Source organism: Orcinus orca, chromosome 3 (genome assembly GCF_937001465.1).
Source record: "Orcinus orca chromosome 3, mOrcOrc1.1, whole genome shotgun sequence".
Lineage (NCBI taxonomy): Eukaryota > Metazoa > Chordata > Mammalia > Artiodactyla > Delphinidae > Orcinus > Orcinus orca.
The window spans coordinates 61,681,967-61,704,714 of record NC_064561.1 but is presented as its reverse complement, the minus strand read 5'-3'; the positions used below and the strand labels follow the sequence as shown (position 1 = coordinate 61,704,714).

Genomic DNA, 22,748 nt, shown 5'->3' with positions numbered 1-22,748 from the left:
GTTTATCCCTCAAAGTTCTCTGCAGCTTCTCTGCGATATCTGTCACCTGGAGGGACTACGTCATCTACAGATGACTTGCTGTGAGATACTGATAAGGGAAAGCTCCATCCAGTCTGTGGGAGCACCGTGGGTTCAGGACCATTATCTCCCAAATTGCACGGGGAGCTGTGACTTGCAGAAAGGATGCAGTGACGCATGAAAGGTGAACCCACCAGGGAATGAAGCTTCCTTAGTTCCGCTATGGAGGGCTTTTATAGTCTGGGTCAATCCCGGACGTTGGGATGTCAACATTGTACCTCTCTAACTGGATGTTGCCCACAGGATTTTCCTTGAAAGTGTGTGCACCAGGCAGGGCAAACCTGTATGGAGGTCCCACATCACACCAATTTCCTTTGTCCAGAGCCAGCACCTTACAACCAGAGGCTTGGGTCAAGTGTGCAACTTTTGGCTAGGTAAAATTCCCATTATTATGGATGTTTGCCTCTCTAGAAGAGTGCCTAGTTTTTTGAGTCCTTTCCAGGTGCCAGACACTGTGCTGAGATTTTGGCATGCATTATTATCTCATTTAGCTTCTCACCTCTGTAGGAACTGCCTTCTCATTGTTCTGATTTTGCTGATGAAGATTCTCAAGCTCAGCCCACTGACTCGTTTAAGGTCACGATAAGTGGTGAAGGCAGTTGGTGAACACAGACAGCCTGGTTCCAGCTAATGTTTGCAACCAGGGCTTGATTGATTGGTTCAGTATTGTTCCTTCTTTTAACCAGTTTCTGTTGAGTGACACTAGATGCCAGATTCGGTACTGGACAAGCAAACAGAGAAGAGACCTGCCCTTGCTTTGTACTTCATTTTCCCCACTCCATCCCTCAGGAGTTAGGTACATTCTTGGAAGGGTGTGTAGAAGGTAGAAGGTTCTCAGTGTGTTAGAGAACTCATAACTAGGGGTCTCCACTGGGGTAAGATTGACTGAGGTTCTGCCTTCCACTGGAGCCAATTCACAGAACTATGGGACAAAGGGTCAATGCCCCACAAGTGATGGAAAACCGTGTCTCTCTCAGAGTGTCCCACCCTTTCTCCTCTCCCTCAGCCCCAGTACAGTCTGCAAATGCTGCCTTTGCCTCTTCCAGATGACGCTGAGATGGAGAGTCAATCCCATGTAGTTGCAGCTAAATTCTGAACAATGTTTGCAGCAGTAATACAAATTTACGTCCTGATCACAACCCTTCCAAATCAAGACAATGAATATAACCTCTTCTCAGCCTTCCTGCTTTCAGAGTCAGCCACACATTTGAGGCCTGATGGGATCCAAGTTTTCATAGGTGCATGTTCTAAGTCAGAGAAGAATTTGTCCATTAAGGGCTGTGTATGCCTGTGTGTGTTGGTGATGAATGAGAAAGACTAGAAAATTAGAAACTTTTGCCTGCAGTGAGCAATCTAGCAATGGACGATAAACGCACATAAAAGTGTTGGTACACTTTTCCCTGGTAATTCGCCTTTGGAGGAACATGTTGGGAAGATAGATTTGTTAATGTCTCAGGGAGTAAAACTGACCTAACTCTTCTGTGTTTTTCAGCACCTGAGATGTTCAACTCCAGAAGAGAAGCAGGTTATTCCTTTGCTGTTGACTGGTGGTCACTGGGAGTGACAGCATATGAGCTGTTGAGAGGCCGGGTACAGTAGAATTACATTTCTCTTTAGTTACTCTTCCAGCAAGTTTCATTTTTACAGTGAAAGGATTGATTTTTTTTTTTTTTTTTTGCCAAAAGTCAAGTAGTTTGTTTCAGAGATGAAAGCAACAATGCCATGTGATGCTGGTAACAACCCTTGGGACTTCCACCCATAATTAATTCACTCTCCTACATATGGGGCCAAGCATGTGAGTTGGCATTAAATTATGCAGATAAAATTAAATGAATTATAGGGATATTATTAACTCCCAGAGAGGGAAAATCAATATATGTCACTCCATATCTTATATAAATATATTTGTTTGTTCAATGAAAATAATTTTGCAGTCAGAGTCCAGGGCTCTGATTCAGTGTGAGTTATTAATACAACACAATTCATGCCCTGTCTTGTTGGATTCCTGTCTTTCATTTGCCTCTTGAGTTCTGGGTTCAGTGGCAAATTAGAGTAGTTTCCTTTTAGAAGAAACATTTCTTAAACTAAGAAAATGCCTAGGAAGAATTTTGCTAAGAAAAGATTTTTTTTCTCCCTCCCATATTATTGTACCTCGTGGTAGTTCCCTGTGATTTGATGTAACTGACAATGTATTAACACTGTCAGATTCATTTTTCTTTTCGTTTTCTGCTTAGGAAAGGTGAAGCGTAGTTACTGTTAGGTTGCTGAATTCATATCTACGTATATAAATTCGGGGTTATCAGCTATAGTGACTATGTTACACTTAGATCCTCAGATCTCATTCGGCTCACAACTGAAAGTGTGTACCCCTTTACCAACCTCTCCCTATTTTCCCCACCCTCAACCTCTGGCAACTATTCTACTCTCTGTTTCTATGTGTTTGAATTTTTTTTTTTTTAAGATTCCACGTGTAAGTGATATGATGCAGTTATTTGGCTTCTCTGTCTGACTTGTTTCAGTTTGTGTATTGGACTCAAGGTCTGTCCATGTTGCTGCAAAGGCAGGATTTCCTTTTTTATGGCTGAATAACATTCCATTCATATATATTGTATATGGATATATATTATATGTTATGTATAATATTCCATTATTCATTTATAATTTATCCATATATAATGAATATGATGTGTAGATACATAATACCATATATAAGTATATATTATAAATATATGTATATATGTGGGTGTATAAATATATATATGTATATCATGTACACACACGTCTTTATTCGTTCATCTGTTGATGGATATTTATGCTGTTTCTGTGCCTTGGCTATTGTGAATAATGCTGCAATGAACATGGGAATGCAGATTCTTTTTTGTAAAGCACAGATATAACTTCATGTTAAAAAAAAATGCTGTTACTCCCTAATGCCTCCTATATTCACACACACACACACACACACACACACACACACACACACCCTTCACCTGCCTTACCCACCCCTCTTCTCCCCGACACTCTTCAGACACCTTAGCTTGGCATTCTTTGCCCGTTAGAATCATGTTAACTTTTCAGATTTTGCTTCAATTTGAATGACCCTGACTCTTCACAAACTCACTTCAGCCTCTTTGGACTCCCTCCTGTCTCGAGGCATCCCTTGGAGCTCTTTTCCTCTTGTTCCTTTGCCTATAAAGGTATTTCCTAAGATAAGTCCTGGTCTTTTTTTTAAAAAATCACTCTTTGAATAAGTTTGGAAATAGCTAAATTAAGTTTGAGTAAAGTTAAGGATGTGTCTTAATTGTAGAACAGAATCCTTATATCTCATGTATATTGATCATTTCTAAGAAAGGACAGACTTAGAAAATTCTCAATTAAGAAATTAAAAACTCATTTGACCTTCCAATCTCATCTTCTAGAATTAACAGCTTGTATTTACTTCCAAACCTTTTCTGATTTTATAAGGATAACGTTTTCACATACATGCGCATATACATAGTTACTGTTGTTTCAGTAAAAAGAAATTATGCTTTAACCTGTTGAGACTTTTTTTTTCCACTTAAAATAAAATGTAGAACTTTCTACATCAGAACACGTAAATCTATTTTACATTTTAGGATTAAATCTATTTCGCAAATGTATCACCCTTGTAAATTTTTCCAGATATATCTTTTTTTTTTTTTTTTTTTTTTTTTTTTGCGGTACGCGGGCCTCTCACTGCTGTGGCCTCTCCCGTTGCGGAGCACAGGCTCCGGACGCGCAGGCTCAGAGGCCATGGCTCACGGGCCCAGCCGCTCCGCGGCATGTGGGATCCTCCCGGACCGGGGCACGAACCCGTGTCCCCTGCATCGGCAGGCGGACTCTCAACCACTGCACCACCAGGGAAGCCCCAGATATATCTATTTTTATGGTTTTAATCTCTTCTATATCATCAGACTGTAAATTTATTAAAGGTGGAGCCAGTGTTTTATACAGTTTAGTATTATCCACAATATTTAGCTTTCAACAGGTACATAACAAATGCTTGTTGAAAGTACAGAGGAACAAGTCACTACAAAACGATTCTGACACATTCTCACAAAGAATCACCAAGGAGCCTGCATGTAATTATGTTTCAAAATATAGCTAATCTGAAGAAATGAAATACCAACATTTAATTACAACTGGCAACACAACTAAACCACAGAGGAAGGGTGCTAAACAATCATTTCCTCCACATTTACAAATTGTGATTGACAGAAAAATATATGCTTCAAAGGGAAATGTGCCTGAAACTTCCCTGTGGTGTCTGATCTTGTCCTGACCATGGTCCCATAGCCCTTAAGCTGCTTTGTCACCTCTCTGTGTCCCCGCTTGCACTGCCATTGTAAAGGCAAGGTCCACGTCTTCTCTAATTTTGTATTGTCCATAGTATTAGCTTATGATAGGGAAGTACGTCGTTTTGCACTAATTGTACATCCTTGGCTGTAGCTCTTTTGCTTTTGTACTCCTGAAATAAGACTATAATCACAACACCTCACTTTGTCCCATCTAACGTTTTACCTTTTCCACCTTGGTTATTTTTTATATTCTCATTCTTAATTTATATGCTGCCCTAAACCTGTCTGCTATATCCTGTCAGTGCACACTGTAATTTTTCTGTATAGCATGTATTCCATTGATGTATGTGTGTGTGTGTGTGTGTGTGTGTGTGTGTGTGTGTGTGTGTGTGTGTGTGTGTGTGTACAGTCTCTCTTATTATTTATGGTTTTGCTGAGTAGACTGTAGGATCTACCACTGTAGAAATCCCATCTGTCCTGTCTTCATTGTATCCCCAGGGCCCAGCAGAGGTGCAGGGCATGGTAGGCGTTCAATCAATATTTGGTAAATGAATAAGTATAAAGCTCTGGCTGTTGATGGCTTAATGTGGATTTTAAAGTTTCGAACCAGAAACATACATTACTGTATAAGACAAAGGTAATTTGACTATTTTGAACAAGTTGACAGAGCATGAGGATTTAAATATATGTATATTATATTCAGTCATATGGCCTAAAGTAAATGAAAAAAACCACAACATACTTAAGCCATTTGCTTGTGGCATTTGTTAGTTCCTTTATTAGTTTATCAAAGCATTTTGTGTTTTTAGATGTCTCAAAAGCAGGTTTCGAGACATCAATGAATTAAAGAAAATTAGAAAAAAGAAAAAATATATGTGCACATACATATAACCCGGGAAACTTGGTGTGCCAACCTGCCCCAGCTCTTAATGGTAAACATGCAGTGAATCACATGTAGTGACCCACAGTGCCCTTGGCTTGCAGTCAATAAACATTGATGATGCTGATAAGGTACCCGGCACTCTTTTTCTGATATTGAGTTACAAGGGTTATTTCCACTGTACCATTACTCAGACAAATGAACTAACTATGGTCCTTTATTCAGTCTTGAGGGAAGAAAATATGCGGCAGGGGTTTTTAAACCTTGCATTAAAAAAATAAAGTTTGGTCAATCTCCCTTTTAGGGAGTCAACCCCTAGCACTTCCTGGTTCCCTGGGTAACTGCGGTTGACACGCCATGCATAGACTTAAGCCTTCCTTCACATCACCTTTGTTGATAACTCATCTTGCTGTTCATTATTTACATTTATAGCCACCATCCTTTTTACTTTTATGTCAATAATCATATCTCTCCTGTATTATGTCTAATATATATTAGCCACTCTACTGAGAACTTTACATGTATTATGTCATTTAATTTTCCCAACACTCCCCTAAGGTGGTTCATTTTACAGAAGTAACTTCATCTTACAGATGAAGGAATTGAAACTCAAATTGACTGACCCAGTTTAGCACTCAAATCCTTTTGCCTTCAGAGCTCCAACACTTAATTACATTATGTTACCTTTTAATAATGATTTACAACAAGGAAAAAATTAAACTCCTCCATTTCTCCCAATTTAGTTGGGAGAAATCGGTCCACGGTCATTTATTATCTCGAAAGAGTCAGGCACTTGATAAATGTACATATCCATATTCACTGTCCTATTGTTGGTTAATCTAATATGAAAATTGTGTTCATTCAACAAACATGTAATGAGCACTCACTAGGTGCTAGGTCCCATGGGCAAAAATGTGAAGATGGTAAAATCCCCAGCTTTAAGTAGCTCACTTCACAGAAAGAGAGACAATCCCAGGGTGAATCCTTTATGAAACAGAGAAATCAATGTAGGTAAAGGCTGCCCTCTAGTGGATATCTGTGGAATAGCCACCGTTTTGTTTAATTTCTTTTTCCCCCAAGTTAGGACTATAGAAGAATCTGGTTCTCTCAGAGGTAAAAATACTTTTGCCTCATCACAAAATTCTCCACCCCACTCCGTAGTACTAGCAGCTCATCGCATTTGGGACTGGGGTTGAAGTCTTCTGGGTAACCTTCTAACCTGAGCTTAGTCATTATGATTCGAAGAAGTAAAAAGAGGTGTGTGTATGGCAAAACTCTGAATCTCTTTATAATCAACACTTAAATAACAATTTTAAAAATTTCCATTTACTGAGCGCTTGTCCAGTGTTTTAGGTAAATATTTACATTAGTTAACCTTATAAAACAGTTCCAAACTGACATCTCAGGCGTGGATTTAGCCCACAGAAATGTTTCCTTTGACCCAGAGGGTTACCAACTTTTAAAAGTTCCAAGATTTCACAAGGATGTATAGATTTCTGGTACGCTTTTTTAAAAGTAGGAAATCTGGCAACCGTGGACCACATATGCATGTGGCAACACAACAATTGGCTGGAGGGGATTAGAAAATGCTATTTAGATTTTACTAGTTGAAAATTTAGCTTGGAAGCATTTGCGAAGGAACATTTTTTCTTTTACCCTTTAAAAATAAAGACTCTTACTTCTCTCCCTTAGAGACCGTATCACATTCGCTCCAGTACTTCCAGCAAGGAAATTGCACACATGTTTGAGACGGCGCTTGTGACTTACCCTTCTGCCTGGTCACAGGAAATGGTGTCACTTCTTAAAAAGGTAAGAAGGACAAATGCATGACAAAAGGAAGTGATAAAAATGAAGCACATGCTCTGGTTTGAAGTTAAAAGTTAAGTTACAATATTGGAGGCAGTCACGATAAATACATTTCCAGAGTGGGTTTTGCAGCTAAGAGCTTTCAAATACATGGCTTCATTAATAAGGTGACACACACGTCCTCTTAAATGTCCCAAAGACATCTCAAACTCCATGTGCCAAATGGAATTCTTGAACTCATTATTTCCTGGACTTTCTCCAGCGTTCCTGCTCTGGCGTCTCCGTCCACCCACTAATATAAGCCAGAACCAGAAATCATTCATCATCCGCATACCCAGTTCATCACCATGTTCATATTTGACCTTTTAAATGTCTTCTGGATCTGTCACTTCTCTCCATCTATCTTCCTAGTCCTACTGCCATCAAGTCTTGCCTTTTCACTGGTTTGCCCCTGTACACTTTTATACACTCCATTCTCTTCTCTGCTGTGCCCCATAGGGATCTGTTCAATGCAAAGTTTACTGCCTTCCCATTGTTCTTAGAATAAAGATCAAAATTATTTATATGGTATAAAGGTTCTAACTACCCCTCAAGTCTTATTTTGGACTGTTGTCCCCCTTTTGACTACAAACTGCTTTGAGCTGCCTTTCTCTCCTCTTTGCCCTCCCCCTCCTCACCCTCATATATCATTCTCTAACCACAGGGCCTTTGCACATGCTAGTCTCACTGCCTAGAACATTGCTCCCATCCCCAGCTCTTCCAGCTCCCTCCTTTAGGTCAGTACTACTAATGCGATTCACTGACTGGTTCAAGTCCATGAATTACTTCCAACAGGTCCATGACATGTATAGAAATTGAGAGAAGTATTTTAAAACTTTTATAGCAACTTGATACCTCTGATACCTCAAAGCACATGGTCAATGGACTCATCTCACTGGATAGGGTCCAAGCCTACGCAGTGATGTTGAACTCAAATCACAAGTTGCACACAGTGTGGTGTTCTACACCAGCCATTCACAGTAACACCACACATTGACTTCAGTGGGTTGGAAATTAAACCAAACAAACAAAGAGAAATAACTGGCCCTTCTGCATAGTTTGAGAAACACAGCTTTAGATCTCAGCTCACGTATCACTTCCTCTGGGAGCCTCCCTCTGTTTTCAGATCACACAGCACGAACTTTCCTTCATCATATTTTTCACACTTTTAAATTATACATTGCACATGTGTGACTCTTGGGTTAATGACCATTGTTCTTTAAGCTGCCTGAGGGAAGGACCACGTCTGACTTGTTCATGGTGTCCTCAGCACTTAACACAGAGTATGACAGGTGGTAGACTTTGGTATTTAAATTAATGAGGTCCACAGTTTTCCTCAGCTTTTCAAGGTGCCTGTGTTCACAAGATTAAGGACAGCTGTTGTGAGAGCTCAGTCACGTGTAGTGAATAATTACGTGAAAGAAAGAATGAGGAGCCTAAGAGGATGAGCTTGGCTTTTTTCTGAAGAGAGAAAATTGCCCAGGTTGTAACTGGTCAAGGAAAAGAGCTTTGGGGGCTAAGAATTCAAAACCTATGTCTCTTGTCTATGGGTCCAGTGTTCTGTTTTGGAATAGGGATATTGCCGTTGGTGATGTCAAAGATAAAGAATGGGGGCGGGGGTCATTTTCCATAAGCAAATTTTCCTTAGTTCCAAGACAGTGCTATTCTCCCAAAAGTGCACACTGATGACCCACGGCTGTCACCTCCAGGCCCATTCTCAAGTGGAACTGCTATTTTCCATTTGAGCCACAGGACTGAAGTGATGTTGGCTCTGGAGTGGTTAAAGGGGAAAAATTCTTTAATCCCAGTTCATAAAACCCAGAACTATCACAGCAACCTTAGTTACATCTTATCTGTGTCACCCCAGTATATTTTGATTAGTGGTAAAAACTGCTAAATTTTCTAGTGTGAAATAAATTTCATTTGTTAAAACCAATGTACATTTTCCACGTAAGAAGAACAGACCTTCTCTTGGTCACTTTACATACATGGCTTGATTTAATCGTAGCTAAACCTTATGAAATAGCTTATTATCCCTTTTTTACAGATGGGTAAACTGAGGTTTAGAGAACAAACTTGCCCATCATTACTAAGTTGGGGAATCAGTAATCACACATAAGTTTGACTCAGTAGGACAAGCTATTTTCACTCACCACATTGCAACTTACAAACACCAACTTACAATTCATTCTGACCACTCATCTATATTATTTGTTTATGGGGCTAAGAAAGGAGAACACTACTTGTTTCCTTCAATCCTATACTTGGAAATATTCATAGGGAATCTGTATGCTTTTTTGCACTCCAAGTTTTGACCTTCCTCATGATCTTGGTGTTTGTATTCCATTGGCAGCTACTGGAACCGAATCCAGACCAACGATTTTCCCATTTGTCTGATGTTCAAAGCTTCCCATATATGAATGATATGAACTGGGACGCAGTTTTGCAGAAGAGGCTCATTCCAGGATTTATTCCTAACGTGAGTCAATCTTAACAAACCCATAGTAACTCTCATTCAATGCACATTAACTCTGTGTGCCAGATATGCACATGGTCTCATTAGATAACGCGCCAATGTTGTAAGACAGCCCAGATTTCTATTTTACAGATGAGAAAACTGAGGCACACACAGGGTAGATTGGCCACCAAAGTCACACAGCTGGGTTGGGATTCTAATCTAGATCTATGTTGGGAGTTCCAGCTCCTAACCACGTTTTGTGGCTTACTTTTTTTTTTTTTTTTTTTTGCGGTACGCGGACCTCTCACTGTTGTGGCCTCTCCCGTTGCGGGGCACAGGCTCCGGACGCGCAGGCTCAGCGGCCATGGCTCACGGGCCCAGCCGCTCCGCGGCATGTGGGATCCTCCCGGACCGGGGCACGAACCCGTGTCCCCTGCATCGGCAGGCGGACTCTCAACCACTGCGCCACCAGGGAAGCCCCTGTGGCTTACTTTTAATGGAAAGAAGTCCTAATCCTACAAACAGTCATTTCTGGGAATCTGCCAATTTAAAAAAAAGTTTTCTCTGATTCCAAAGATATAGAAATTTGTATCCAAGGAGTTCTGAGTCAAAGGACTGCCAGCTGCTGGGGATGGGGTGGGGTATTTATCTTTACCATGCACCCCTCTTCCTCTGGTAGTTCTATGCTGGACCAATATTCACAATGACTAATAGCCAAAGCGAAATAATTCCCACCGTCTATACCCGGCCAAAGTATCTGTGGCCTCCCGCAGTCGGCCGGTAAAAGCCAGACCCAGAAGCTCCGGCCAAGGGACCAAGTGAGCGCTCTGACTCCCCTCTCTCCCCTCAGCCTGATTTTACACATTCAGTTGTCGGCAGATTGGCAGAATAACAAGCTCATGGAGGAGCAGAGGGGTGGGGTCCTACCTGGCCACCCTCCAGGGTCCAGCAGGGGCCGCTTGCACCGTGGGTGATGCGTGACGCCGTGGAGATCCAGGCACCTTTCCTGTTGTTTCTGCTCTGCCACGCACCCTGCAATGAGCGCTGCCTCGAAAGACCTTCTACCTAGACTTCTCTGACTTAATTGTGAATCTGAATCATCTGGGCAGCTCGTTAAACATGCAATTTCCTGGCCCTCGTGTTCAGAAACATTAATTCTCCAGGTCTGGTTGGGGAAACTGGGAATCAACTCAGGTGATTCTGATCTACCCTTGAACCTACTTCAAGAAACAGCCCCAAAGGCAAACTTTAGAAAAATAATTATAATAGGATTTCCTTTCTAACTCATGGAAGGCTCCTTGGGAGTTTAGAAAAATATACAAAATCAAAGAACATGAAAAGCAAGGTTGGCAATAAACTATTTCAAACTTCAAGTGGGACTCCGAGCTGGTTATTCTTGGACTGCTCCTGCAGGAGGGAGTGTTATTCTCCTTATCCGGTTGGGTCTAGTTTTAGAAAGATACAGGTATCTAAGGAGTGAGTCAACCTGTCTTCCTTGCAGAAAGGCAGGCTGAATTGCGACCCCACCTTTGAGCTCGAAGAAATGATTCTGGAGTCCAAGCCTCTTCACAAGAAAAAGAAGCGCCTGGCCAAGAAGGAGAAGGAAATGAGGAAATGTGATTCCTCCCAGGTAAGCAGTCCTCTCAGACCCAGGGTCGTGGGAATCTTCGTGGCAGCTGCAATTCGTGGGAGAGCTTCTGGTGGGCGGCCATCCCACGAGAACTGGCTGCTTCATGAATGTGAGGCGGAGCTGAACACCCCAGCTTCTGAAAGGGCAGCTCTGGGGGGGGGGTCCCAGCAGCAACATTTCACAGGTGGACTTCCTCCCTAGGTTTCTGCCATTAACTTGATTCCCTTACTGCCCTCTCCCAGCTCTCAATTCAAACTTTGCAATCGCCTGGGAGAAAATCGAATTGGCCAAGCCTAGGTCAGGTGACCATCCCTAAAATGATGGAAATGGGCTGGTTCTAAAGGACACACATGGTGGCTGTTTTGGGCCACACTCCAAGGACTCACTGGGAGCAGCAGACCCTAGACGGGGGTGTCTGTTCTTTGCCGGACGCAGAATCTTGTGATACCAGGGCTAGCAGAAGTAAGGAGTATCTATTCACAGAAAAGATAGAACTCTTATATGGGTGAGCACTATTGCTGGAATTCAGGCTGAGTCAAATTAATTTTGTAACTAACTGCATTATCCTCTGTCAGAGTTCGAGGTCAGATTTCAATACGGTAACCTGCAGGGACTCAGTAGGATTTTATACATGTGGTTCTGCATATTATAATGATGGTAAAGTAACAAACATTCATTTTGCCTCTAATGGCCATCCATTCATCCACCCGTCACCCTACCCACTCAACTAATGGTCGTGCATTCTTCCATCCCTGCATCTCTCCATCCCTCCATTCTTCCATCCCTGCATCTCTCCATCCCTCCATTCCTCCATCTCTCCACCCCTCCCCCCATCCAATTGTTTAGGCTATTTTTATTGAATCCCTATTATCTGCCACATTCTGTGCTCAACACTGGAGAGAGATATAGATGAGATATTATTCCTGCATTCACTGACATCTCTGTTCTCAAAGATTGTATAGTCTTGTGGTGAAAATAGCTCTTCAAACAAATAAGTATCCTCAATGTCCCTAATTTCTCTAGTCCTCAGGGGCTACTATACCCTTTAACGGTCAGTTAACCAAAGTCCACATCCTGTTTGTCCACAGAACTGGCCTCTTACCAGATTCCCATCCTTAAGTGTTTTCTAGGGCCCTCCAAGGAATGCTTAGCTATGCCACAAACCCATCTTGCTTCTTGCTTTTTACTTCACCCATCTTCCTCCTAATGATCTGTTCTTCTTCATATCATAACCAACCAGCTTCTCCAGGCCAGCTCCTTCCTTTGCACCTAGAAAGCTTGCCTATGCAGGCTCCTCTGTTAACAGACCCCCAAATGTAGCCAAGTACAGGACATCATCTTAATTACAAGTTTTCTAAAGTTTTAGAGATGACAGCAATCTGTGAGTAACTTTTGCCATGCCTTCCATGCTCTATATGATCTGTCTACTTCCCCTGCCCCAACCCTTGTACATGCCATTCTTGACCTTAAGATATTTCTGCTTTCTTAATGTAGATATCTACAGCTATAAAGTTCCCTCTGAGCACTGCCTTTCTCTGCATCTCTTAAGTTTTGGCATGTTGTATTTTTGTTTTCATTCACCTCAAAATATTTCCTAATTCTTCTTGTGATTTATATTTTGACACATCGGTTGCTTAAGAATGTGTTGTTTAATTTTCACGTTTGTGAATTTTCCAGTTTTTCTTCTGTTTTTATTTCTAGCTTCATTCATTGTGGTCAGAGAAAATATTTTGTATGATTTTAATCTTTTTAAATCTATTGAGACCTGTTTTGTGGCCTAACATATGGTTTCCTTCCATGGTTTCCTTTGACTATTTGAGCATACCTAAAATAGTTGTTTTAGGGTCTCTGTCTAGTAAGTCCAATGTCTGGGCTTCCTCAGGGATGATTTATGTCAGTTTATTTGGTTTCTTTGAATGGGCCATACTTTCTTGTTTCTTTGTACACCTTGTGGTATTTTTGTTGAAAACTTACTAGTTGACTATTACAATCCAGTAAGTCCAGAAATCAGATTCTCCCCTTCCTTCTCTAGGGTTTGCTGTTTTTTGATTGTTGAAGGCTGTACTTGCATTTTTGAGTGACTTTTACAAACTATTCTGCAAAAAGGCTATTCCTTGTCATGCATCACCACTGCTGTCTCTTGTTATGTTAGCTTGTGTTCAGATAATATTTTGATAGAGATTTCCTTAAACACCAGGACCATTTTTAAGTTGCTTTTTTCCTGATTCAGTGTTTGTCTGGTTGCTATAAACCTCTGCTTGCTTTCCAGAGTTCTGACAGTGTTGGCCCTAACAGTTTCTGTTTGTTTTTCTGATGTCTCTGTTGAGGGTTGGGGGTTTGGAGCTGCCTCTGCCATCATTTTGCTCTAGTTTCTCCTAATCTTATAGCCTCCATTTAAAAATAAAAAGGATTTTGTTTCAAAACAAAGAGTAGCCTTCCCTCAAAGAAGAATCAGAAAGATGGTGCATCTCAAAGTAGCACTTTATCTCTATTCAAGGATTTTAAAATGTGAGAGTCAATCTTAGCAGCTCCTTACATCATCATCAGGCTTGTTTGTTCATTCAGCTGAATCTGGGGGTGTGGCCTGGGCATCAGGATTTTTTAAGTTCTTCAGGTGATTCAGGTATGCAGTGACTGTTACCATCTACAGCTGTAGAATGCAGGCTGTGATTAAATAAAGTAAAAGCACTAAAGTTTTCCTTTCCCCCCTGTGTCTCTGTTTCCTCATTTATAAAATGGAGTTAGTATTGCTACCTACTTCATAGACTGTTCTGAGTCAATTAGTACATGTCTGCCAAAATGCTAGCCTTTGTTAAAGAAGATGTGGTACATATACACAATGGAATATTACTCAGCCATAAAAAAGAATGAAATAATGCCATTTGCAGCAACATGGATGGACCTAGAGATTATCATACTAAGTAAAGTAAGCCAGAAAGAAAGATACACATCATAGAATATCACTTATATGTGGAATCTAAAATATGACACAAATGAACTTATCTACAAAACAGAAACAGACTCACAGAGAACAGACCTGTGGCTGCTAAGGGGGAGACGGAGTGGGGGAGGGATGGATTGGGAGTTTGGGATTGACATATACACACTACTATATCTAAAATAGATAACTAATAAGGACCTACTGTATAACACAGGGAACTCTGCTCAATATTCTGTAATAACCTAAATGGGAAAAGAAATTTGAAAAAGAATAGCTACATGTATAACTGAATCACTTTGCTTTACACCCGAAACTAACACAACGTTAGTAACGTTGTAAATCAACTATAGTCCAGTATAAAATAAAAATTTAAAAACAGAAACAAAAAAAAATTAAAGAGCTAACCCTAAAAAAAAAAAAAAAAGTTAGCCATTTTTTATGTTTTACTTTTCCACTTGACTTCCTGACTTCTAACTCCGTTCTTTTCCATGACTCTGGTTCATGCTCACAGTAGATGCCTCTGTTGTTTCTTTGCATCCAGGATGTTCTCCACTGACCCTCTCTGCTCATCAGCCCCTTTAAAGTAGAGAACCAAAAAGACTGACACACACCCAGTCTGCCTGCTATGGAAGCAAATGACCTAAGTCCTCTTTTTCTGCCTCCTGAGATTTCCACCTGCTCTAAACCCTTCAGATATTTCTGATGCCATCTCTACTTACACCAGTCTAATCTCTGTTTGCTCTGTCATCCCTGAGAAGCACATTCTAACATTTTTTTAATCAGTAGTTCTCTTTTCAACCACATAAGACTCATTCGTTCCTCCATTCTGTTTGCTCCCCACTCCTCTCCCTCATACTCTGACTACTGCTGTTGACTTGTCCCTGTAGCTGCACTTGTTAAACTTTTCCAACTAAAGCAGAGGAAAAAGAACATGTGGCACATGAGCCCTTAGGGCCAGGGTGGGACTCATAGGGTCTGCAGTGCCGTATCACAAACTCATCTGAGTGTGCACTTTACATCTTTTGTTTAAATAAAACAGAGTTATATGACAGAGAAAAGAACTTGAGTGAATTTCTGCATTTTAGTGACTATAATCTTGATTTTTAATGTTAAAATATTTTAAAATGTTAATATTTTAAATATCTTCATGTTAAACTTTATATAACATTTTGTATGTTTATGTATTTATGTTTATATTATACATATATTTTTATGTCTATAATATATATAAATACATAAATATGTACATAAATATAGAAACATGTATATGTATAAAATACAAACATATATAAAACATAAACATGTTTCTATAAAGTATTATATAAATGTGTTAAGACATTATGTAATATTTTATATATTTATATATTTTTATGTAATACTTAAATGTTAAAAATATTTGTTCTACAATCTTGGGGTAAATCTGCTGCCCCCAGGAGCTCTATCAGATCATGTTTATCCCATAGCTTCATGTCCCCTATTACTGATACTGGAAACCCCCAGGGTTACAGGTACCCCAACTTGAGGATAAGAGTGAGGTGTAGCAGAATCTCTTTTCTCTCCTTTGTTTTGCTTCCCCCCACCCCTTTTCTGAAAATGTCCTCTCCCTTTTATAGTTTACTCTCCCAACACTTAATTATTTGTTCAGGAAAGGTAAAAAAAAAAAAAAAAAAAAACAACTCTCTGGTACTTGAAGACTTAGTATTTTCTAATTCCTAGATTTAAAAACAAAATGAATGAATGATACTTTTTCCTTCAAGAAGAATATTCGTCATCAGAAGTCATTTGGAAGTATTTTGTTACAGACTTTTAAAACGTTTGATCTGGGGCTGATACTATACTGGGCCTGATGATGGTCATTTCTCTGAGGTTACATTTTCTGATTATGTTGGAAACGTCATCTAGAGATACTGACAGCCAGACAGTGAAGCAGCAAAGCAAATACTCTGCAAATCTGTGAGAAAGTCACAACTGAAGAAGGCTGCTCACCACAACCGAAGTATAATCAGCCCCAGTGCAGCTGAGGGGAACAGTCAATCCGAATTCAGCGTGAAGACGTGTTTCTAGGCTACTCGTTAAATCCAAGCAGAACTGTTGTTGAACCCAAGTTTGTGTGCCTGACACACAGTGAGGTCAAACAAACCGAAATGTTTGAGTTTAGAGCAGAGAAAGGTTTATTGCAGGGGTCAAGCAAGGTGAAAGGGGAGGAGGGGATGGGCTCAAAAGACCCAAACTCCCCGATGGCTTTCAGACAAGGGTTTTTTAAAGACAGTGTTAGGAGAGAGGGTCCTAGGATGCGTGTTCAGCTCATGGACCTTCTTCTGATTGGTTGGTGGCGAGGGAACGGGGTGATGTTTTGGGAATCTCAACCCTCTGGTTCCAACCAGCCTGGGGTCTACGTGCTCTGGTCAGCATTAGGCACCATCCCCCACTTGGCTGGGGGGTCCGAGTTTCTACAGAACAACTCAAAGATAAGCATCAGATTGTTATCCAGTTCCCTTCAGGAGGAAATGGGAGTCCTGTGATTCTATTGTCCTAATAATTAACTGCTTCAGTGCTCTTTGGAACTTGGGAAAGGCCTAGGAGACTAAAGCCTTTTTTCTCTACAAAGAAAAACGGGGGCACAGAGGGACTTTTGTACCTGGGAAGGCCCCACAGGGTCCTGCTCAGTTTGTCTCCCCTTCTCTTTGAATCCTGAGGGGGACAGGGGCAGGACAGAAAAGGGAATAAAGTTTTGGACAGAGAGATTAATCATAAACTTGGCAGGGGAACTCAGTTTTAGGGGGACTTGGTTTCAGAACCTCCAAACCTTTTACATGAGGGCCAGGAGATGAGAAGCAAATAGGTGACCAGCTTAATAAACCCTTGTGCCCATCTGCCTTGAAGCCGTGGTTTCTTGGGCTAAATGGCTGAAAGACATCTAGCTCGTAAACCATAACCCAGGTCTTCTTTGCTGCCTCATCGTGGGGAGCAGAGAGTTGATGTATTTTTCCCTGTTTCTTTCCTATATGCTCCTCTATTAATCTCATTGTGGTCTCACTCCTGCTACAAGCTCTCAGATAGCATCTATTTTGAGGACACACTGGTCCTCCTCGATTTGGGCCACTCAGTTAACAGACACTCAGTAGGTTATTGGCTACTTGAGGATCTTCTGCTAACTATACCTCTATTTTTTTTCCAACATTCACCCGGAAGATGTGCCTTCTTCAGGAGCACCTTGAATCTGTCCAAAAGGAGTTCATAATTTTCAACCGAGAGAAGTGAGTAACCCCTGGAAGAACAGCAGCTCAGCGAATGATGGAGTGTTTCAGCCAGATTCAACTTGCAAAGACTTAATATAGTTTTAAACATTTTTTCCTTTCTGATTACAAAAATGATGCATATCCATGATAGAAAATCTGGAAAATACAGAAACTTTGTTTTCTTGTAAGAGATTTCAAAAATTGTAATAGGTAAATTAGCTTAGTACCAGGTTTCTGTTGATGGGAAGGGCAGAAGAATGGGGACTTCAACACTTAAAATCAATGATGTTTGTAAGAGTTACCCTGGCTCACGCCTCTTTGTAAATTGTTGGGCTTAATGCTATCATTTCAAAAGCTTAAATCTTTTCTTTTTCACTTCAATGAATAAACCCACTTTATTTTTTTCCTTTTAAGAGTCAAAAAGGACTTTAATAAAAGACAAGCCAATCAAGCCTTGGAACAAACCAAAGACCCACAAGAAAAGGATGGCCGGAATAACCCGTGAAGTCCTCAACGTCTTCTTGGGACATTTCCACGTCAGGAAGAGCTGACAGAAATTCTCACCTCTCCACACCTCACACACCTTAGGAAATATGACTGAATACCTTTGGAGGGAGGCAGCACGACCCAGGGAAGAGTCCCCAGGCTCCCGGGAACTAGATTCACCACCGCGCGACCTTGAGCAAGTTACTTACCCCCTTTCTCTGCTTCAGTTTTTTCATCTAAAAACGAGAGCGTAATACTAGATGAGCCCTATGCTGCCTTTTTACTGCCACCGTTCTCCATTCTGTTATTCTAAACAGCCTCTATTTTTATTTTAAAAGGAATATTTGGACGCAGATTTATTTTTTCCACTCCTAATTACACTGTGACAAATGGACGTTGCTGGGTGATGGAGCGAACCTCTTCAGAGTTAGAAAACTTCATAAATTGGTCAGAATCCCCAAATCTGACTGAATAGGAGTAAGGAATTCATTCAGGAAGAAATGAGTGGGACCGGATTATAAGTAACACAGATTGATGAGGGCCTTCCAGTGGTGTGCTTAAGTCAGAACACCGTACCAGCTTGTATCAATTGTAAGAGCCACTATGCGCATCTGTCCCAGCACCCCGTACAGTGATGTGAAGTTGAGAGTTGAAATTGGTGATGGTGGAAGTATTTATATCGTGGAAATTGGCAGATGCTACAAATCAGGGCTTTCCACCCTTTCCGGCCCCCACCACCCACCCGGCCCCGGGAAGCCAGTTGTGAAATATTAGCACACCACTGGCCTTCTTCTAGAAGCGTGTTCCTTGAGAGCTAATTGTCCTCTTAAGACTACCAGAGACCTGTGTCCGGAGAGCATCAGAAAAGAACATTGTCACATTGAAAGCACCACCTTGTAGTACCTGAAGTTGTATCTTATATGGGAGTTACAGTCTGTCAGATTGTGAGGTGAATTTGGAAGATAGTAAAATTTACCCTTGAAAAATTCCTTTAATATACACAACATATGGTGAGTATCTTTTCTTAGAGAAGCCCAATATCATGAGACCCTTCACTAATGAAACGAGTCATCTTTTTTGGTTCTTTTTTTTTTTTTTTTGGTCTCACTTTTGGCTAATAAAAGATGCACTAAAGTGTTGAACAGATTATACGTGCCTTTATAAACTAGAATCACACGCTTAGAACCGTGGGATGCCCACACATCTGAGAGGTCTAAGACTGACTAAGGGAACAGCAATACTTACTTGTGCTTACTGCAAGAATGGTGGGCAGAATCCCCTATTTAAAATAGTATTGATATTTCACTTTTTCTTTATATTGTATTTATTTCTTTGCCAAACACAAAGTTTAATTCACCTAAGTTGGGATGTAACTCTACTCCCCTGATACACAGATCTTTGCAGAAGAACTATTTTTGGCAACTCACAGATGCTGCTGGGTAGAGTCAAGAATTAACAGGGTTGGTGGGGGATTGCTTTAACTGTTGGCCACTTAGATCACCTAAACCTTGTCCTTACTTAGGGAGACTATGGGCCTCAGCAGGGTGGCAGTAAGCTGGCAACAGGGGAGACCAGACAGGTGGAAATGGGTAGAAGTAACAGAGACGGCCGCAAGCTACATAGGACTTCTCCAGAAGGGAGGTTGCACTGGGGCAACTAGACATGGGCAGAAAGCCAGTGCTGAACTTTAATTCAGCACTGATGGTTTTCTCCCCACTGAGCTAATAGGCCCCACATTTCTGGCCTTGAAAAGCTGTGAAATAGTGTCTCTCTACTTGAAGAGTAACCATATTTTTGTTAAGAATTAAAAGCCAGCTCTTGTGTTCTGTTTGATTCCTTTTCTCTACATTTCCCCCATATTATATGTCTGTGCTATGTTTTTCTCCAAACACTACAAACTCTGGCTCAATTTCCCAAGAAGGGGGAATGGGTTGACAAGAGCTACAAGGAGGTGACCAGATTCTGCTCCTGGTTGGAAACCAGGAGTGTCAGGGCCATTTGCATGTTTACCAATTTATTTCATTTGTTTCAATTCAAGCCTTGATGTGCTGTCGCCTCATCTCTCCAGTTACCTGATTCTTTCTCTCGCTCTGACCTTATACATATCATCCCAAATGAGCCTGGGAAACACCCAAGTGCAATGGGATTGGTAGGGTCTCCATTGGGATGGGAGTTAAATCATTTGTGCCATTTCACGTCTATACAGTTTATAATGGGTTAGGAACCCAATACAACCTCTGTAGGTTGAATCCCTAGCTTTTACTTCCAATGACCTGATGCCACGCCTACAGCACCCTTACAGGCTGTCAAGAACCATGGATGCACTGACTAGAGAGGTAAGATGGATTTCCCGTCCTCATCAGGTTACAGACCCACCACGTAATATTTCAAGTTAGAAAAGAAAAAGCATTGTATCCATCGGTACAGAACGGCTGATTTTAAGCACCTCCCACCACTGGACATTTTGAGTGTTAGGACAAAAATGTTTTCCAAAAAATAGAAGAATTCTTAAATCCTTACCATGATTGCTAGTTGTTGAACTCAGATCCTTGGGTTTTATTCCATAACTTGGGCTAAAATTTACTACCCTACAGGGTGGAACATATCTCATCTAGGTGTGTGACAACGAAGGCTCAGGGCTAAGCATTTTAGAAAACAGGGTGACTCTTAATTCCTTTTGTCCGGCGTTTCTGGCATCTTTTTCTCCTCACAGCTTCCTCCCTTACCTGTGTGGAACATCTGAAAAGTGAGCAGGTTTGGAAGACCAGGGGCATCCTGGTTCTAACCCTCTGGCACTGTAGCGGGGTCACCCACCCCAGTGCATCCACAGGGACCGCTAGTGGATGGGTGGGGCAGCCCTGTGACCCTGGCCATGACCCGGACTCCACGGAAGGAGAGGCTCTGCTACTGGCTCACACCCCAAAAGGCAGCACTGGTTTTGGCTGAGGGCATTGCTGGGGCAGGAACGAATGTCAAGCCGCACAGAGCATTGCTCCATTAATTAGGGTCACTTAATTGATTAGTGGTTAGGCTGCTTCTGATAGTAAAGGGTTTTTTTGTCTTTTTTGGGGGAAACTAGCTAAATTAATTATATTGCATATACACAATAAAATACCATGAAGAAGGCAAACACATATATAGTCTTCGGTTGAACCATATACCATTCTAAGCGCTCTAGATTACGTATACTCTCTCACATAATTTCCCAACAATACTACTACTGATAGTACAGTTTTAAGCAGAACAAAGTAGACTTCATCACATAATAGCTTTTCCAGACTGGATTGATGAATAAATAACTAGGGAGAAGGAGTGGGTCATAGAGCTAGCAGGGGCCAGTGTTGCTGCTTTGGGCTGACACAGTAATGCTAAGGCTTTAATTCTTCAAGGGCTGAACGAAAAGGCATGAAAAGCAGTGAACTGTTTCAGTATCCAGCTGTCCCTGCATTCTGTCGACACAAATTCCTGTTTCCTAGAAACTGTGCCTGTGATGACCGTTTCCTAGAGTCTCAGTGTGTCTGATATTCAACACGGATGTGAAAAATCCAAACACAGTTCACAGACTGTGCTGTTGTGAACCGGTAGCCCTTGGATGGGAAACCTGTGCTTCTGTTGAGCTGTAGCATGTGTACCGTCAGTGTGCCTGTGTGTATTAGAATGTCTTCCGTACACCACAAGCCACTTCCTTCTCTGTCTGCCGTGTGTGTGTGTGTGTGTGTGTGTGTGTGTGTGTGTGTGTGTGTGAGTGTGTGGAATCGTTTCCCCTAGGGGTAGGGTCAAAGTCACCTGGTCTTATTTCCATTTCCTGCTGTGAGGAATGTCCTTTACTAGAGACAAGCTGGTGTTTGTTAGAGATGATGTCCTAGAACTATGGAATGTTAGAGATGGTGTTCTAGCCCTCTGGCGCTGTAACTATGAAATGCAGCACCATCTAGCTGCTCCACAGATGTAGAAACCGAAAACCTGACTCCTCCAGTATCCACACATAAGGAGGCCCAGCCCAGTATTCTGGATTTTGCATTTCACTTGACCTTTAGGCCATGGAGAGTCCCTGCACCTCTTTTTTTCAGCACTCTCCCTTCTTACCTCTCCACATCTTTGTCCGGTTCCACGTACCCAAGCAGCAGGTGGATGGTCCAAGGCCCATATCCCGGGACAGGAAGGTTAACAGACAGCTCTGAACTCTTGGAGCCAGAAGCAACTTCTGCCTCAGGGGAGAATCAAGGGGGCCTTCCAATCACCTCTCAGACCCACAACAGCTTAGCAGCCACAGGCTAACTGGTTCCCGGGATAGGTTCTCGTAAGTCTTGTGGGCTCTGAAGTCCTGCATGCAGAGTACTCTTGTCCAGGTCATGTGAAGTGTGCTGTCTTGTTCTCAGCGTCCACCGATCCCAGGGCAGGATCTAGACCTTCCATTCTGAGGAATGCCAGCCTTAAGGCTGCAACCTCATTCCTGCAGGCTGCTTTGGCCCTTTCATCCCATCTCCTGCTCACGGTTGGTGTTCTCCTTGTGATAGCTTGATGGGAACGGAGTTGATTCCAGAAAGTTCTTCAAAACCAGAGGGACCTTGTTATTCCTATTCAGTGTTCTCATTCCCCACCTGGTGGATGTGACTCGACCCTGAATACCTCCAGTCCGCAGAGGTGTGAAAGTCAAAGTGTGAATTGCACTAACTTAAAAAAACAAAAACAAAAAAAACTGCTTCATCCCTTTTAGAGCCCTGCAGGCTGAGATCATTTTAAGCACTGACCCTGCCCTTTACACCCAAGCTTATCCTAAGCAGAGCTCAGCTGCTGCCATGGTCCCGAGCAGAGAGAGGTGTTTCACCAGTCCTGAGTTCAAGCCCCCAAATGCAACTACGGGCAAAAGCT

At 41.6% G+C, this 22,748-nt stretch overlaps 1 protein-coding gene across 2 annotated transcripts in view; it reads left to right on the top strand.

The window, feature by feature from the left end:
- The window catches only part of STK32A (serine/threonine kinase 32A), a 122,042-nt gene extending 102,341 nt beyond the window's left edge, over positions 1-19,701 (top strand). For both annotated transcript variants that reach the window (XM_012536944.3, XM_033406846.2), the window contains exons 8-13: positions 1,571-1,668; positions 6,970-7,086; positions 9,476-9,601; positions 11,082-11,210; positions 17,344-17,408; positions 17,805-19,701. In XM_012536944.3, the coding sequence (XP_012392398.2) occupies positions 1,571-1,668; positions 6,970-7,086; positions 9,476-9,601; positions 11,082-11,210; positions 17,344-17,408; positions 17,805-17,895 (626 nt within the window). In that variant the 3' untranslated portion in view covers positions 17,896-19,701. The remainder of the gene's footprint in view (positions 1-1,570; positions 1,669-6,969; positions 7,087-9,475; positions 9,602-11,081; positions 11,211-17,343; positions 17,409-17,804) is intronic.
- Positions 19,702-22,748: the final 3,047 nt, after the last annotated feature.